This window comes from Anoplopoma fimbria, chromosome 11 (genome assembly GCF_027596085.1).
Source record: "Anoplopoma fimbria isolate UVic2021 breed Golden Eagle Sablefish chromosome 11, Afim_UVic_2022, whole genome shotgun sequence".
Classification (NCBI taxonomy): Eukaryota; Metazoa; Chordata; class Actinopteri; order Perciformes; family Anoplopomatidae; genus Anoplopoma; species Anoplopoma fimbria.
In genome coordinates this window covers 5,488,516-5,506,500 of record NC_072459.1, presented here as the reverse complement: position 1 = coordinate 5,506,500, position 17,985 = coordinate 5,488,516, and the positions used below count along the sequence as shown (strand labels likewise).

General features: G+C 38.8%; 1 protein-coding gene across 1 annotated transcript in view; it reads left to right on the top strand.

The window, feature by feature from the left end:
* The window catches only part of arhgdig (Rho GDP dissociation inhibitor (GDI) gamma), a 19,722-nt gene extending 1,742 nt beyond the window's left edge, over positions 1 to 17,980 (top strand). Inside the window, exons 2-6 of the mRNA XM_054608115.1 lie at positions 7,500 to 7,673; positions 9,211 to 9,294; positions 15,440 to 15,513; positions 16,953 to 17,016; positions 17,781 to 17,980. Coding sequence (XP_054464090.1) covers positions 7,500 to 7,673; positions 9,211 to 9,294; positions 15,440 to 15,513; positions 16,953 to 17,016; positions 17,781 to 17,980 — 596 coding nt within the window. The remainder of the gene's footprint in view (positions 1 to 7,499; positions 7,674 to 9,210; positions 9,295 to 15,439; positions 15,514 to 16,952; positions 17,017 to 17,780) is intronic.
* The last annotated feature ends 5 nt before the right edge of the window (positions 17,981 to 17,985 follow it).

Here is a 17,985-nt window from a genome sequence, read left to right as displayed (position 1 = left end):
TTTTTTCCCGGGGAGAAGGTGAGGAGGAAAAGAAGAAGACAAGAAAAAGGAATGAGGAAGGGAAGTTATAAGGAAAAGGGGGAGGAAGGTGAAGAGGAGAGGAGGACCAAGGGTTAAACACAAAAGAAAGGAAACAAAGGCGGTCGAGATCGACGTGTTCTGTCAGCAAATGTTACCAAGAAAGACAGTGAAGAATCTGTCTGTGTGGTAGAGAGAGTGGGGGAGAGAGAGAGAGAGAGGGTGAGGCCCAGAACACTCTTCATAAGCTGTCAATCAGAGAGACCGGAGCAGGCAGCGAGCAGCAAGCGTTCAAACGAGCTAATTGAAATCCCGTTTCCTCCTTTTTTTTCTGTCTCTCTATCTGGATTTTCTCTCTAATCCTCCCTTACTTTTTTTACCTCCCTTTTCCTCTCTTTATTCCTCCCCTTTTGTCCTCCCTCTTCTTACTCTCCCTCTCCCTTTATCTCCCACTGTCAATTAACACAACCTCCACACCTTGTTCCCTAATCCTCCTCCTACTTCCTTCCTTTCCTCCTAAACACTCATTTTTATCCCTCTCTCCCTTCCTCACCTGCTCACTCCTACTATCCACACACACACACACACACACACACACACACACACACACACACACACACACACACACACACACACACACACACACACACACACACACACACACGCACGCTGTCAGCTTGTCAGATGTGTTTAAGAAACTGTATCTACTCCTCACGTCATCCCTCCTCCTCCTCTTTTTTTGCGGCAGCAGTGATAAATGAGGTTGTACGGGTGAGCAGACACATACGAGACCAATCAAGTCAGTCAATTAGACAACCTGCTGTCTCTGCAGAGCAGCTGAGGACATATTACTGTGTGTGTGTGTGTGTGTGTGCGTGTGTGTGTGCGTGTGTGTGTGTGTGTGTGTGGGGAGGTTGATTAAAGGGGTGATGTACATTCATTATGCTTTCAGTCTATAGAGAGACAAGGTCTTGACGTCAATCCTGGAGTTTACTTTCCACTTTCTAAGACAAATCTGCGTCCACTGCAGCAGTAGCTTACTTAAATACAATATTTCGTGTTTTCAACAATTACTGTGAGACTGTATATAAGAGGTGGACGTAGTCGTGGACGTAGTCGTCGTGTCGTCACCCATTGGTTTGTGAACTGCGGTTTTGAAGCCTTGAATTTGGCGATTTGTTGGACGGCATCTTGAATTTTAGCGATTTAAGGCTCTGGTGGCGTTAGCGACCTGTCAATCACAAAAGCCCCGCCCGAAAGAATACTCCGCTTTATCGTCTATTTTACTCTAACTTGGACCATAATTTATTAAATGAACATCATGCTATATTGAAGAAGACTTGAAACTACACATTGAGACCATAAACTCATGTTTACAATGTTTACTGAGGGAATAAATCAAGAGAGAAGTAGAGTCATTTTCTCATAGACTTCTATACAACCAGAGGAGTCGCCCCCTGATGGCCATTAGAAGCATTCGCTTTAAAAGTCTCATGTCGGCAGTAAAAACAATCTGCTACAGAAGCTGCAGCGTCATGAGACATCCTCAGTGTGTTGATGTCACCAATAAACAGCAGCTGGTCTCATCTGTTTGTCATCTCTGTGTTTCATAAACACGGAAACACGCAGGAAATGAGATGTGAACGATCTGTTGCGTTAACATGATGAAGTGTTATGAGCGTCTCCAGCGTTGAGGTGCAGGTGACATATTGATTCCTGTTGTGGAGGCAGAGCGTGCTCATGTCCTGTTGTAACGCTGTTATTTAGATCAATCTTCCTCTACGGCCTCTTCCTTCAGTTTAAAAGCTGCTATCGGCTTTGCAGTGTGTGTTGGTTTTTTTTTGTATATAATGTGTGTTTCAGCGTCCCAGAGGTCTCGTTATAGTATTAGAACAGAGCAGTGACAGCGGGCCTCATAGGACTATAAAAAACAGCAACGCTCAGGGCTCAAACACACACACATAGAGAGAAGGAAGTGTTTTTCCCGACTCAGTGAACAGTTATCTGGGTTAAGGAAAGAGGAGGCGATAAGTAAAACAGAGGAAGGCTGTTGAGGAAAAAGAAGAGAGGTTCAACTTTGAATACTTAAAGTCCCAATAATAATCCATTTATGATATAGAATTTTAAATAAATGTCAAACAGATTTTTTCTTGTTTGTTTGTTGATCCAGATTTAATTTTTTAGCCTCCATCACATATAAGAACACACTTAAACAATCCATGTGTCCTTAAAGGAATAGTTTAACATTTTGGGATTAGATGAGTAGATTGATACAACTCTAAAATCTGTCTGTTAAATAAAAGGCTACAGCCAGCAGCTGGTTACCTAAGCTTAGCTTAGCTTAGTTTAGCTTAGCATTAACCCCTTGTAGACTATTGTCGTGAATTCACTTCAAACCGCTCCAGAATTTGTTTAATTACTATTATGCCCAATTATGCCTAATGTCGCTAATTTGCCTCATACCAAAAATGATATCTATTGTATTTGCTATATTGAACTTAACAATTTTTTTTAAATATAATTGTAAATAAATTCAGGCAATAAAGGGTTAAGGCTGGAAACAGGGAAACAGCAAACCTGGCTCTGCCTACCAGCTACAGTTGATTTAGTCACAATCTGGATACAGACATTTGTGAAAGTCTCATGTCAACAAGGAACCAACAGAAGAACATGTTCAGTGTGTGTGTGTGTGTGTGTGTGTGTTTTAGGACTCATGCGAGCATTCCTCTTCTAATCCTTCCTTCCCTGCAGCCTCCTCTTTCCTGCCAAGACAGATTGCTGTGTTGGTTTTGCACTAAACGTGTTGGTTTAGCTGTAAATATCAGCAGATGAACACTGATTCTATGTCTTATGGTTGTACATGCTGACTGTGGATCCTCTGTCTCAGTGTAAAAAAAAAAAAAAAAAAAAAAAAAAAAAAAAAAAAAAAAAAAAGTATATATATATATATCACTTGTGCAAATGCGGTTTGATTTGACAGCAGGGTTTTGACTTATAGGAAAAATAGTTTAAAGCTCTGGAAAATATAACACTTTTTTTATACAGACACAAGAAGATAAATACTTTTTTTACAAAAGTTAAACAAAAAGGAAGATAAATGATCCCCAAGCTATTTAAATATTAGGTTTTGGCACAAAGACGACCCTAGAAAAATCCACATATATAAAAAGATTAATATAAAGCTCACTCATTGGCTTAGAGGTGACTGGTTCCTTGGCCCGGTTTTGTATGACGTCCCTCTTTAGACGCATGTCCCTTCTCACTTTTCTTTTGTGTAATAGAATAAAAGGTTAAAAGTTAAGGAATAGGTTAAATTCCCCATCATACATGATTTTAAGCTTTTCCGTAACATCACAAGAGTTCTGATTTACACCTGTAGCACGTATCTTACAGCAGGCTGGTGCGTTATGATGCAGAAGATGGTTTCAGTAGCTGCCGGGTTAATGAGGCAGTTTTATGGCTATTAAAGAAAAATCCACCGGTTGATATCACATCACAGATGGAGCGCTGAAAAGGAAGGAGGACCACACACACACATGTCCACACATGTACAAGAAGAGACACACACACTGCTGGCTTTGTGTTAGTGTTAGCTTGTCTCTAACATCAGATTCACACAATATGGAGAGTTTTAGCCCTGAATGTTTCTGCTTAATTCAGCTGCTTTTTTATGTTGGAAAATGAAAAGAGAGGATTTGTTTTCCTTCCTTTTGACAAAACTGATTAAAATGTGCAATGTTAAGAAGATTTTTCACAGATTTTAGAAAAAACCAGCCTGGTCTCATAAATGTAGCTTTCAAAAATGTGTGTGACATTTTAATAAGGTGCTCCATGCACAGCATTTTCACATAAGGAATTTAAATTTCCACATTGAAAATATTTGTAATTTTTCAACAGTAGCATAAAAACAGCCTTAAGATCAAATTCAATTGAACAGACTGCAGATCTGATACAACTAAATGTACCTGTTTTTAAAGGTGCAATGTGTATGATCTGGGCAGACTTTTAGTTTAGAAAATTTAGAAGATGTTACAATGTTGATATTATTTGTCAAAGACATCTAGGTATTGATATGTATGCAAATTAAGATTATAAGATAGCAGTGTTATTTCAGACCAGAGCTACGCAGTTACGTTGAATTTTGCTTATTCTTGCCCTGCTGTTAGTTAGTACTTGGCCTTTTCATGTAAATATATATATGTATATATATATACATATATATATATATATATATATATATATATATATATATATGACTGTATTGAGTCAGTAGTAGAAATGAGAATACTGCACCTATTCAGAGCTTACACATTGCACCTTCAAACAAAAGAGAAATTCCTCTTTGGCAGGTTTCTACTACCACACTATACATATTAAAACACCCTAGTTTCTCTGAGGACCAAACCCCTTCCTTTCAAAATGAATGCTAATTGACGGTTACTGTGACAGGTCAGCAGTCTGGAGATCAAAGAGGAGCTATCAGATGTCAGAGAGGAGAGAAGCAGCGGCTCAGAAACACATTTTACGCTACTCATGTGGGGATGAGCTGCAGAGTTTGATATGTAAATACAGCACGGTGAATCATTTATGAATCATACTATCCACATCTGACACAGAGTTTAACATGTGTGTGTTTGTGAAGATCCGTGTGTTAATATTTAAAACCATCAACAATCCCTCATGTTGTCAGCTACTTAACTCAACTGGATCCAACACAGAAAGCTCCACAGGAGAACAGTTGTCTTTATAAATAAAAAAAATATGCAGATTCAACACATAAGGCTAATTCATGCTATTTCATGTATACATATTTAATATCAGAATCAGGGGTTTTTAAGAACATTTTGAGGGTCTCTTTCTCAAACAACAACATTTATACCGTAATAGAAAGGAAACATACGTATGTGTGGTTATAATTCATAATCTGCCAAGTATGAGGTGGGAAAACCTGTCTGTTCCTAATCCTTGTACCATACATATTTTAAAATGTGTAAACCACCAATTTAAGTGGATTTAAAAGATGGGAAAGAAATTCAAACATGATCAATTAACCTTTCTAAGTGATGAAAACTACAAAACACATCCATGCGTCGACCCAAGGTGATGACCATTAGCTGTAGTTCCAAGCAAACAGTTTAACTCTGTGTTAAATGAAACCTTAATTATAGCAACAACAAAAGAAATCACGAATGCACTTTGGATACATTTTGATAAAAAAATAAAAAAAATACAACTGAAACAAACCAAAATTATCCTGTTAAAAACAGATTTATGGAAATGATCTTCCAGGGTGTATTGAGACTGATTCACCCTGGATCTCTCTGTTGCTGCAAGCAGAAATAAATGCTCCACTTTATGTATTCGGTCATATAAAACAGATTCACAGCAAAGGTGATGTCACTGCAAGGGGAGTTGAAAGGGTTGCCATGGTGACGGGCTGAAGGCAGCCTGCTCTGGCCCTGACTGGGTGGGGTGCTGCTGCAAAACACAGAACACTGCGTGTGTGTGTGTGTGTGTGTGTGTGTGTGTGTGTGTGTGTGTGTGTGCGTGTGCGTGTGCGTGTGCGTGTGCGTGTGCGTGTGTGTGTGTGTGTGTGTGCGCTGACACTTTCTATTGGGTCATTATGTTGCTGTTCAACACGTTTGATTTCCACTAATGTGTACAGATTCTGTAAAACTGTTTTACTTTATTTGACTGCATCCATATGTTTTTTAGTGGGTATGTTTGTGACTAAAGGGTGTGTGTGTGTGTGTGTGTGTGCATTGTGTGTACTCTCTGTGCGATCCAATTACCTCCACACACAGCTCTGAGCCAATGTACTCTGAGCCGTCTCATTATGAACAGTAAAAACAGAACCAGAGGCTATTACACAAGGCTGTTACCACGCGGTAAACACACGTCCAGCGGGCCGTGTGTGTGTGGCCTGCTCTCCAGATAATTGGAGTCTAGAGGTTACATTGTGCAGTTGTGTTGGAGACCAGTTTGTGTGTGTGTTTGTGTGTGTCTATGTATGTCGATGAGAGAAGAACATTGAATAGGTAATTTATCTGGTTTATTCAACAATCTCCTATACGACTGTTGAAAAAATGACTTGTGTGGCCGCGTTCTTATCTCTGCTTTTGACTTGAAAAGTCTTGAGTTTGTTCATTATTGAGAAGATTCAGTTATGTTATTGCCACGGCTAAGCTTGCATTGTAGTCACGACTGCCCACTGAAAGCACGGTTTTGTGTGGACTATTGATAAAAAGTTTTCAATTCCTGCCATCGGTACGTCTCGGTTAATAAGAGCCTTCTGTGTTGTCTGTTCTCTCTCTTGTTTAAAAACTCTTTATTGTGATACAGGTTAAAATGTTTACTGTTAGGTCAAAATAAATGGTTGTTTTCTCAACCACTTTTCATAAAACCTGCTGTGTTATTTAGTGACTTCTGTGAACTGTGGTTTTGCTGATCAAATCCTTTCACGTTAGTGCAACTATATCAGTCTGCGAGTGTTCACTCTCTGTAAAGGTGCGGATGAGGTGGAGATGACAAAATGAAATTTCAGCTTGCAGAACACATTATCGAATGTCTGTAAAAATTCTATATTAAATCAAAATCCCTGATGAAATCCAACCCCGGATGGCTGGAGCAGGCCTAGAGTAAGATGCATCTTATCCCAGGCAGTAAAGCAATCTCGCTGCCTGGTTGAGACTTCAGGCACTGAAATATAACAGAAATATTGACCCAGATGAGTTCCGCTGCAAATGTTATTTAACTTCTCTCTTCTTTGCACTTCCAGTCAGAGAGAAGTCAGCTTTAATATTATATCTTTGTTTTTTTGATAGTGATAGAGGTATATAAGTTTGTGGAGCTGTTGAGATGTTTCTGTTAGTTCGCCTACCCTCACTGATATGGTTAGTTAAAATTAATGAATAAACAGTCCAAACAATTAGCTGAAAGTATTACTGTCGATATATGGTTGAAACAGTTAGCTAAATGTAATGCTATAAACTTTTGACACCAGTTAAGCTAGCGAAAAGTAATGCTATAAACCGTTGAAACCAGTTGGCTTAAATAATCCTATAAACTTTTGACACCAGTTAGCAAAGAGTAATGCTTTAACTGTTGAAACCAGCTAGCTAAAAGTAATGCTAAATGGTTGTCAGTTGGCTAAATGGCTAAAATGGTTGAATTAGTCCGCTAAAAGTCATGAATAAACTGTTGAAATTGTTGTTGTATTGTTGCTGTATGTTATGGATAAATGCTTGAATTCTATAAATAAATTGATAGATTGCAATACTTGTAACAATATACACTTTAATTGTATATTGTGTTAAGTGTTAATCAAGTTTAAAGTAAATTCAAATGTGGAAAATGACAGGTGATGTTGATAAATGAGGAACTGTATTAATCTGTAAACCAAGGGAGTGTGGGGATACGTCTGGTCTAGATTAAACAACCTGCAGTATCCCTTTAATGGTCTTCTCTCTTCTCACTTAAAGGTCTATTGGCTGACAAGAAGGATGTGCGTATTGAGGATGAGGAGGACGACAGAAACCTGAACTACATTGCTCCGGTCCAGAAGACTTTGGAGGAGATTCGGCAACTGGACAAAGAAGACGAGAGTCTGGTCAAGTACAAGCAAACCCTGCTGGGGACGGAAACAAAGCCTGCAGGTGTGTGTGTGTGTGTGTGTGTGTGTGTGTGTGTGTGTGTGTGTGTGTGTGTGTGTGTGTGTGTGTGTGCGTGTGTTCGTGTGTTCGTGTGTGTGTGTCTAATGTTTACCTGTGATTACAGTAGAGCTGGTGATTCACCCTCGTACCTAATGTTACTGCAGCTTTAACAATACCATTCACTCTATATAACGACTTGGTGCAGAGTTCCTCGCAGTCATCAACTTCTGATAAAACACACACACACACACACACACACACACACACACACACACACACACACACACACACACACACACACACACACACACACACTGGAATAGAACTGCTTGCCTCAGCAATCTCTAATCCAGCAGCCGGGCCATGACAGCTGATATCAGTAGAATAGCTCTGACTCCCCCACCGCTGTAACTCAACACCGCCTCATCTTAATCTTAGTAATATTGAATACAGTGAGAAGCTGTAATGAGAGGAAGGAAAAGCAGGGAGGGGTGGAGAGGACTTTATTGTTAAACAGAAGCCCTTAAAGCTTTTAATCTGCCAATGCTGATTTATGTTGGCTTACAATACTGGTATTGAACCATTACCTTCTTCTCCATTAACTGAAATGTTTATGGACTGTGATATTTTAACATGTACAATTTTAGCATTAGCATCACAGACGTTTAATGTTTTTTTAGTCATGCTAGCGGTCAGTCTACCACTTTGGACCAGACTGAAATGACTCAACAACTAGATGGATTGCTAAACCAGCTGACTTTGTGAAGACATTCATGGTTCCCAGAGGATGAGTCATAATGACTTTGAGGATCGCCTGACTTTTCCTGTAGAAACGTCATGCAATTGATATTTGTGGTGTTTTGTAAAATGTCAGTTCACCCAGTACATTACATTACATTACAGTCATTTAGCAGACGCTTTTATCCAAAGCGACTTACAATAAGTGTATGCAACATAGAGAACTACTAGTCACCAGAAGTCATAAGTGCATCTCCTTTCTTAAATAAGCATCTAAAAGCATAAACCAGAGCAAAAAGTACAGTGCAGAAGCAAATTACTACGAATACAATAAGTGCTAAGAGGAAGGCTCAGGGTAGTACTTCTTGAAGACTTCTTGAAGACAGTACTTTGATTTGTGACCAAATACCTAGTGACATTCTAATGACATACCCGTCAGCCTCAGCTATATATATATATATATATATATATATTGACATGGCATTTGACAAATAAAGGGTTTAAGAACACAAATTGAAGCAATGCGGAGGCGCCCGACTTCAGGCAAAGAATAAGATCCATTCATCCATTCTTATTCTCATAGCTGTTTCCCCCTGCTTCCAGTGTTAATGCTAAGCTAAGCTAATCATCTCCCGACTCGGACATTCTCATCGAAGATTGCAATAAAGCAAATAAAGTTTGCTTTGTTTTTTTTATTTTTATAAAAATTGTATGCAAATATTTGATTTATAAAAATAAAGCAATAATAATGAATGAATAATTTTTTTTTTGAATCTATGAATATTGTGTTTCTCCTCACTAGACCCCGCTGTGACTAACGTCCAGGTGACCAGACTGACCCTGCTGTGTGACGAGGCTCCTGAACCAATCACCATGGACCTGACAGGTACGCAACGCTTCCCCTCCATCACTCTTCTGTTTGTTCTTCTCTATCCAGCGTTACTTTTCCTCCAGCTAGTTGTGGAACAATGCTGCTAAAGCCTCGCACCCTATGTGGTGACCAAAGCCACTGATTTGCCCCCGAGCAAGGCATCTCAGCCCACGTTCTGCCTTTTATGTGCAGAAAGACTGCAGTGGGTGTGTCCACGCTTGAGAGAGGAGAGACAGCCAAATGTTTGCTTAGTGGGCTGTATTGACATCCTCCCCTGGGTGCAGCGGAAAGCGACATTCAGAGAAGGAGAGTGAGGTGTCTGTAAGTTCATGTGTGTGTGTCTGCGTGTGTGTGTGTGTGCGTGCGTGCGTGTGTGTGTGTGTGTGTGTGTGTGTGTGTGTGTGTGTGTGTGTGTGTGTGTGTGTGTGTGTGTGTGTGTGTGTGTGTGTGTGTGTCTGAGGTGCATGGTAATCAGGTGGCTGCAAAGAGATTATGTCAATCCCTACGGGGGATAAAGTTGAGGAAAAGATCGATGTGTGTGTGTGTGTGTGTGTGTGTGTGTGTGTGTGTGTGTAGGTTCATCAATGACTTGTGTGTCAGGGTGTGTCAACAGGACAACAGTTGCTGAGACTGTGTGTGTGTATGTGTGTGTGTGTGTGTGTGTGTGTGTGTGTGTGTGTGTGTGTGTGTGTGTGTGTGTGTGTGTGTGTGTGTGTGTGTCTTCCTGATTTCTCTGCATGCATGCTTTGCTCAGATTTTTTCCTTGTCTGAGGCCTCCCTGCACCACATACACAGTTACACACACATGCACATTCACGCGCACACAAAGACACGATCACAGACTGCTAATAGGAAAGGTCACCTGGTTGCTAGGCAATACTGACTTTGCACTATGCAGCTCCCTCTGGTTTCAAACACAGAGTGTCCAGCACCCTTTAATGTGCATGTTTCTCTGTGTAACAGAAGATCTGCTGATCTGCACTAAATGGAAAGAGCTCGCTGCTGCTCCTCCGCACCAGACAGATCTAATGCTTTCAGATCTGATCGCAAACATAGATGATGGTGGAAGTGAAAGGTGGATGGAAAATCGATTGAGTGATCTCGGCATGGACTTGGACAATATCATTTTTTTAACAGAAAGACTGCATTACATACTGGGGGCGAGGAATTTAAAGGGGCAACTCATGGATCATACACATTAAGGTTCAGTTGACCCGACAAAAGGAGCACTAATCAGAAAAAACAGTTGTAGTGTGATGTCTTAGTGATGTCATCAGCATTATAGGTGACTATCTCAAACTAAAAATGAGTCTCAGAGAAACTGAGTAGGGGAGACAAACCTGCTGACAAGCTGGCTGTCAATGATTCACAGATACAGTGGCTGCATTTTGTAGTTTTATTCGCAGAAAGAACAAAACAATACTTGTGGTGGATATACTACACATCCAAAACCTTCCAAATAATTTTACGACGTACAAAGGCAATAAACAGCGGTCAGCAAAAAAGACTCCCTCTATCCTCCTTCCATTGACAGATGATATCCCCATTGCTACTAACGTCAAGATCACGTGACTCAATTACCGTAATGGACCATAAAAAGGTGTACAAAAATAACACAGGCTGCTTCCTACAAGCTTTATTGGCAGGGTTTTGAGAGCCTGGATTAGAAACTGCAGGTGGGGATGTTTACCAGCCTGGAATGTTCTAATGAAAGACGATATCCAGATGCATTATGGGCGATGTAGGATGCAATGTTATTGAGCTTTACCTATATTAGGTACTAAAAGTCAGGACTAGTGTTTGCGTCCCAAAGTTGAGTTATTTTAAAGTTACATTGTTTACATTTAACTTTATTTACATTCTTCGTTTAAGCCCAACCATGATGTTGTTGTTGTTGTTTGAATTCACCACGTTAACCACATGTTTACTGTAATGTAGTGGAGCGATGTGGTTTCACACGATGAGCAACCCGGTGCATTAGCAAGTGACGCCAACGGCTCTGACCAAGCATCAAATTGTTACGAGTTGGGATGAGTACGTGTGGGTAACACAGTTATTCTGGTGCTTGTTTCGTCCAGTTTTCAGCATTAGATCACTTCGTCTTGCGTTAATTCTGACATGTTACTTATCAAAATAAACAACATAGTGCGACCTACCTATGAGCTTGGGAGAGATTGCTCTTTGTCCAAACAGGCAGACGAAAAAAAACCTCAGTCCAAAACAAGAAATGCTCTTTGACAGACCGAGGCTATTTTAGAAAGCATTGATTGCACTGTTGTTTATCGAATGCAACTGGAAAATCTGATACTGAACTATTCCTTCCCATATTTTCTCTGGAAGCCGTTCAAATATATGCGAGGTTTAATTTTGATTAATATGTGTGTGTGTTTGTGTTCTAGGGCTAATGAGAAAAAAAACAGAAAAATAACTGAATGCTGCTGTGTGAGAGAAAATCATCTTTCATCATTAATCTATAGAGTAAGGGTAATAATCGGTCCTGCTGGTGTATCATGTTGCAGTTAGATAGCCGAGCCGGCACCAGGCTGGATGTGAAAATGGACTTTCCATCGGCGGCTGAATGCATTAGAGACCTCATTATACACTATAGGCTGATTCCAATGCAGCACGGTGCCCTAAGTGATGACGAGCATTTAATCTGTGTGTGTGCATGTGTGTGTGTGTGTGTATAAAATAGAGAAGGAGGGGTGGCAAAACAGGGGGGGATACATTGCACCACAGTAAAGGTGATTGCTCCACACTTTGAAAGTGTAAATGTAGAAAAGAAAATGAGATACTCACTCTCGCTGCTCCTTTTACTGTTTGTCCCATCGGAGACCTTTAACTGCTGCCAGGTTGTTTGGGTTTGTGTGAACGTCTTAGAGTCTTACAGTTTATAATTTATAATTTATGTCCACTGAAGCATTTACAAATTTTTTTACTTGTTTATGTTGCAGTAAAACCGTACTTCATGACCTCAAATAGCCCAATACGTAGTTTGTTTCACATTGTAATACTGTAAGAATCCATCCCACAATCATAAGCGAGCACTCATTTCCTGTTTTACCTCTAACTAACGTGGTTTAGATTATCTTTTAAACGTGTCTGATCTTCTTGACCGCTCATATTTTTCTTGCCTCAGATCATCGCCTCACGACACTTCCTCTTCCTCGTTCTGAACTCATCACTTTGTTTTTGCTTTAATAATCATCCTGTACTTCGCTCCCTTTTTATCAGCACTGCTTCTAGACTATGACTCTCCTTTTAGATTCATTCCTGCTCTCAAGGAATCGCAGTTTCGTTGTCATTTCAGTTGTTGCTTGTGCTTAGATCACTGCCCTGAACATTAATGCATTTAAACATGAAAAACATATTTCTTATTTTTCAGGCTGAGCTGGCAGCAAAAAAACATCTTGTAATGTGTCTCTGTGTCTCCGTGGACAAAGCAATATGACTGCCAGAGATGAGGATTTATTGACCAATGGGGGCATCCATGCAATAACACAGGCACAAGACTGTGACCTAGTTTGACTTCAATAAACATTAAATATATATATGTATATACATTAAACATCAATGTAACATTTTACTAGAAAACATGCTGTAAATCATTATTTCTGTGTGAGGTCTTTTTACTGCAATAGTACTACTTGGCACGTTTTCTTGTTTTTAAATTCAATTTTTCAATTATAGAAATAACACACTACATCATATTTCTGTACTTTAAGATTGAACAAAACACTTTCGTCTATGATACTTGGGGTACTACGAAAAGCAATATCCTTGGCTTGGCAGGGGTGTTTTGCTGATCATGCATGCTATATATATATATGCATCCTACACATTATCACACAAACGCCAAACACGCAGCCTCAATATGTCGGCCACTAATATTAACAACACACGTTTATTGTGCTTTGGGGCTGTAGTATTATGTCAGTCATATGTGACCAATTTAACGGTATTCTAATTGTGCAATACACTCAGTAATGGGAGGAAAGTTTGTGAATGGAAAACTGGAAAATGAAAGGTTAAGTAGCGTACTCATTAAGCAGAATGGTCCTTTGAGTGTTCATTTATTATATATTTTAAAATAGACCACCATTACTACTGTTTAATGGTGCAGTTAATCTTTTTGTCATTATATAGGATAGCCTCCTAAAGCCGCTAGCATGGCTGTAGAAACCTGCTATGTTGATTATAAAGGTGGAGCTGTTATCACTTTAACTACTTTATACATTGTTGGGTAGTTTAAAATATAAGAACACATCACACTTTATAAGTAAATCAGGTATTTTGAATTAAGATTTAAAGTCTCAAGCAGCAGCTTTAAAAATAAACAAATTAAACAGTTGTAATTTTTTTGGCATGAATCGTTAAATAGGTCACAAAGTAAACTAGCAGGGTGTAAAGGGAACTTTTTCAGTTGATTTATTCCCTAATATTTGAATATTTTGTGGAAACAACAATATCTACAAAGTGTGAGCTTCAGCTTTATGTTCAGTGTGTGGATTTGCCCACGCATGTGCATCTTTGAATGCATGCTTGCATGTCTGTGTGTGTGTGTGTGTGTGTGAAGATAACAGGTACACAGCTCTCCACACTGACCTATTTTCTCAGTCAGACGCTCCCGGGGGAGGCCAGCATCTTTTTCTCTTTTCTCCTGAGACGAGAGGAAGGAGAGGAGGAGACGAGTCTTACATCGAGAGAGAGGAGATTTACATTCCACAGTTATAGAGAGAGAGACTGAATGAAATGAGTCCTGAGACACAGATAGAGCAGAGATAGATCTCCCAAATGTCAGCCAGGGAGGAACAGCTTTATCACCTTGATGACGTACATTTCTGATTTTATTTAATGGGGAGTTTAAAGTATTTTTTGTGATGGTTTAAAAGCTTCCAAACCACAAGGGCACATGTAGATTCTCAATTAAAGTGAAAATATGAGCAGAGTTGGAAGATTTTCATCAGAAATAGCAATATGTTCCATTCTTCCATGAGTGCATATATATTTAATATGGGTGACACTAGTGGGAATCAAACCTATAACCCTGTACAGTGCACTTCTGAGGAAGCAATGTACTATATATTCTGTTAATGTGTGTTATCTATAGGTCACTTCCTCTTCTTTGCTTGGCTGTCTTCTTCCTCTCTTTCTCAACCTGTCACTGCTGTCTGTTTTTTTATTCAGCCCATTCCCTTTATCTCTCCTCACATCTCCTCTCCTCCCCTCCTTCCCTTGTTTCTCTCCATCCATTAGGAGGCACTCAGATCTGCTGGTCGGGTTTTAAATTGAGATATAAAGTGATTAGATGGTGGATGCATTTCTGATTGCTGTGTGCTTTTTTTTCACAATGGTCCAGGGTACTTTCCTCCCTTCAATATGAACCCTTTCAACCCAACAGCAAGACAAAGACTGTTGTATTGAACAAAGAAGCCATTCTGTTTTTTAATAATAACTCTTATGTATATATGCAGAAGGCATCCCAACTTTATGACTTAGATTCTTCTTATTTAGCTCACACAATGAGAGTAAAATGCTCAAAATCCTCTGACCTAAGTGTGTATATTAATTATCTTAACCTGCAGTGAACCATATTACATACATGTACATACATACATCTGCTATTGTATTTAACCTAACTAAGACTTATTAACAGCTTCCAAGAACGACAAACTTTCATGCTTTATTCTTTATTTAAGTTAGTTTATTTGAATTTACTATGCAACTTTTTATTCCTTGTTGGTTTCAAAATCCCTTATTTTGTTTTCTAAAAACATATTTCAGTTTTGTTTCTTTTGGCCATTCAAGTTCCTTTTTTCTCTTATTTGTTATGATTGTAAATCTATTCAAAATTTGAATTAAAGCTCAACATGCCACTCCTATGTCTTTTTGCTTGAAAATTAAATCTATAAAGTTTGGAAAAAAATGGGAAAATGAACTATAAAAAGGATTATTAAATGTTTTATAAAAATACATATTCAAGGGTAAAGATGGTCAATTTGTCCAGATGGTTATTCTAACACAATGCTGCTTTAAATATGTGTAAATCAGCAGCAGTGTGATCATGCACTGAGTCATTTTGAGATGCTGCAGCAGGTGATATCATCCAGAGTGAGTCATGTTGACCGTGAGTGATGTCCTGTGGTTGTTGTTTGTTCAGGAGACCTGAGCACTCTGAAGGAGACCCTCTCCCTAAAGGAAGGAGTGACGTTCAGACTGATGATTCACTTCAAGGTAAGATGGATCGATGCAGCAACAGAGGTAGATTAAGGATGGAGACGTTTACTCCACATCAGTGGTTCCAAAGCTTTTTTTCCTTGAAGCCCCACTACTATCTAAGAAAAGCTGAATTCGGACCAAATTCTCAATTTCAAAAAAGTGATTCAGCATTTAAAATTAGTTAGTCTGTTTTTACAGACTACAACAGGCTACAACTTTCTTTAATGATTATAACTCGTCAGTTTTATCAATCCAAATAAAGTGATGACGTCTCGATGAATTTTACTTTTGAATTATTGAAAATGTTTGAAACAATTATATTTCACAGTCACAACTATGATCTAATTCTATAAATACTATAAATTACTAATAGTATTTGTGTAGCCTGATCTTTATCTGACACCGCCTTATAACAGAATGTGGCCTACTAGGCCTTCTATCTTTGAGTAAGGAAAAAAATGAAATTGTATAAATTATCCAGTATGTTATTATGATTTTTATTTCTCATGTGAAAATCTTATTTTGACAACCTCAACATTACAACATGCATGGATCACTTTATGTTTGGATGGAATGAACCAACAGATAATCAGGTATTTACAGTAAGTGATTAAGTGATAGGAGACCGTGCTGATTCAGCCACCATGTACTTAACGATCAAACCACAATATCAAATGAGACCATTATCATATTTAATGATTTTTCAGTGCTGATTCATTTATAGTGCCATTAAGGAAAAATACTAGAGAGGCAACTTTCTGTCTTTAATTGCAAGTTAGTTTATCGAGTCTGACTAGTGATTACGCTCTGGATTTCTAAAATGAAAAAGTCGTTACTTTTACATTTCTCTGATATTATTGTTAGCCATGTGAGCGAGATGACTGATGACAATGTCAGTTGGTCAGTCTATCCTTTGATCAATACTGAAATATCTCAGCAACTATTGGATGGATTGAGATTCAATGTTGTACAGACATTCACGGTCCCCAGAGGATGAAGCCCACTGACTTTAGTGATCCCCTGACTTTTCCTCTTGTGTCACCAGTAGATTGATGTGTTTGGCTTTTACTGAAATATCTCTATTATAACTAACGCATTGATCTCCATTAAATTTGGTAGAGATATTTATTTATTTTCATCTAGCGCCACCAAGAGGTTCACATTTATAGTTTTTAGTTAAATGTCTCAAACTACTGGATGGATTGCTGTGAATATGCACATTCATGCTCCCTTCAGGATTAAAGAGTTACTGCACAGTTAATCATGTTTTTAGGCTATAAGTGATTTGATAGTAATGTATTTGTAACAACAGCTCAGAGAGTGACTGACTTCTCCCTGCTGTGAGGACGCCTGCTGGACAGATGACATCACTGCTGTCTTTTTAATGCAGCTTTACTCGGAGCACTAAAACATTTATGGAAATCAATATTCTGAACTCTGATGTGTGTGTGCAGGTGAACAGAGAAATCGTTGCTGGCCTGCGGTACCATCATGTGACCTCCAGAAAAGGAATTACAGGTAAGGTCAATTCAGTCACCTTGTTAAGACTTCATATAAACAAGACTACCCATCTGGTTTCCTCAATGATGCTGATCATAAAGTGACAAAAACCCATAGCTATACATCAATCAGAGTTAATATTTGTAATTTATGGCCTACTGCTTGACTAAATATGGTATATGTTTAGTTGCATTTTTAATTCAACTATGCTGATGTAGCATAGTGATGTGTTTTTTTCTGCAAAAACATAACAAATTTTAGTTTTTTTTAAATATTATTTTTATTTGTGTTTAATCTAGCAGAGATTGGCATTGGAAATTAAAAACATTGAAATACATTCATTATATATAGGGATGAAATAAAAAGAGAATTAGCTAAAATAGAAAAAGAAAAAGAAAACTTAACTGGAACAGGAAAGATATACTTTATTACTTCTGCTGATATACATAAGTGCAGATAACGAAGGTGGACGGACAGTAATTGCAAACAAAATCAATACCAGCTCGATTTGCAATGCAAAACAAATCTTATAACATCTTTGCATCAAATGCAAACAATATGCTAAAACTATCCTATTCTTTACTATTCATATTGATACGTATTGTAATATGTTTTCCCACCTTCTTTTCTGTACTACAGTCAGACCTTCAAAGCTCACTAAAATTTAAGTATTAAGAAATTTGATAAACAGCTTTTTTTTTTTGTTTGTTTGCAGTGTGAGAAGGATTTGTAGACTCAAGCAGAGATTATTCCCTAAGTGTCCATCTTGTGTCTTCCTGCAGTGGAAAAGGTGTCGCACATGGTGGGAAGTTACTGCCCAAAGGAGGAGGAGCACGAGTTTCTCTGCCCGGTCGACGAGGTCCCCAGAGGCGTGATGTCACGAGGCCACTATAAGGTCAAGTCCCACTTCACCGACGACGACAAGAACACCTACTTGGACTGGGAGTGGAACCTCGACCTCAAAAAGGACTGGAACGAATAGAGGGC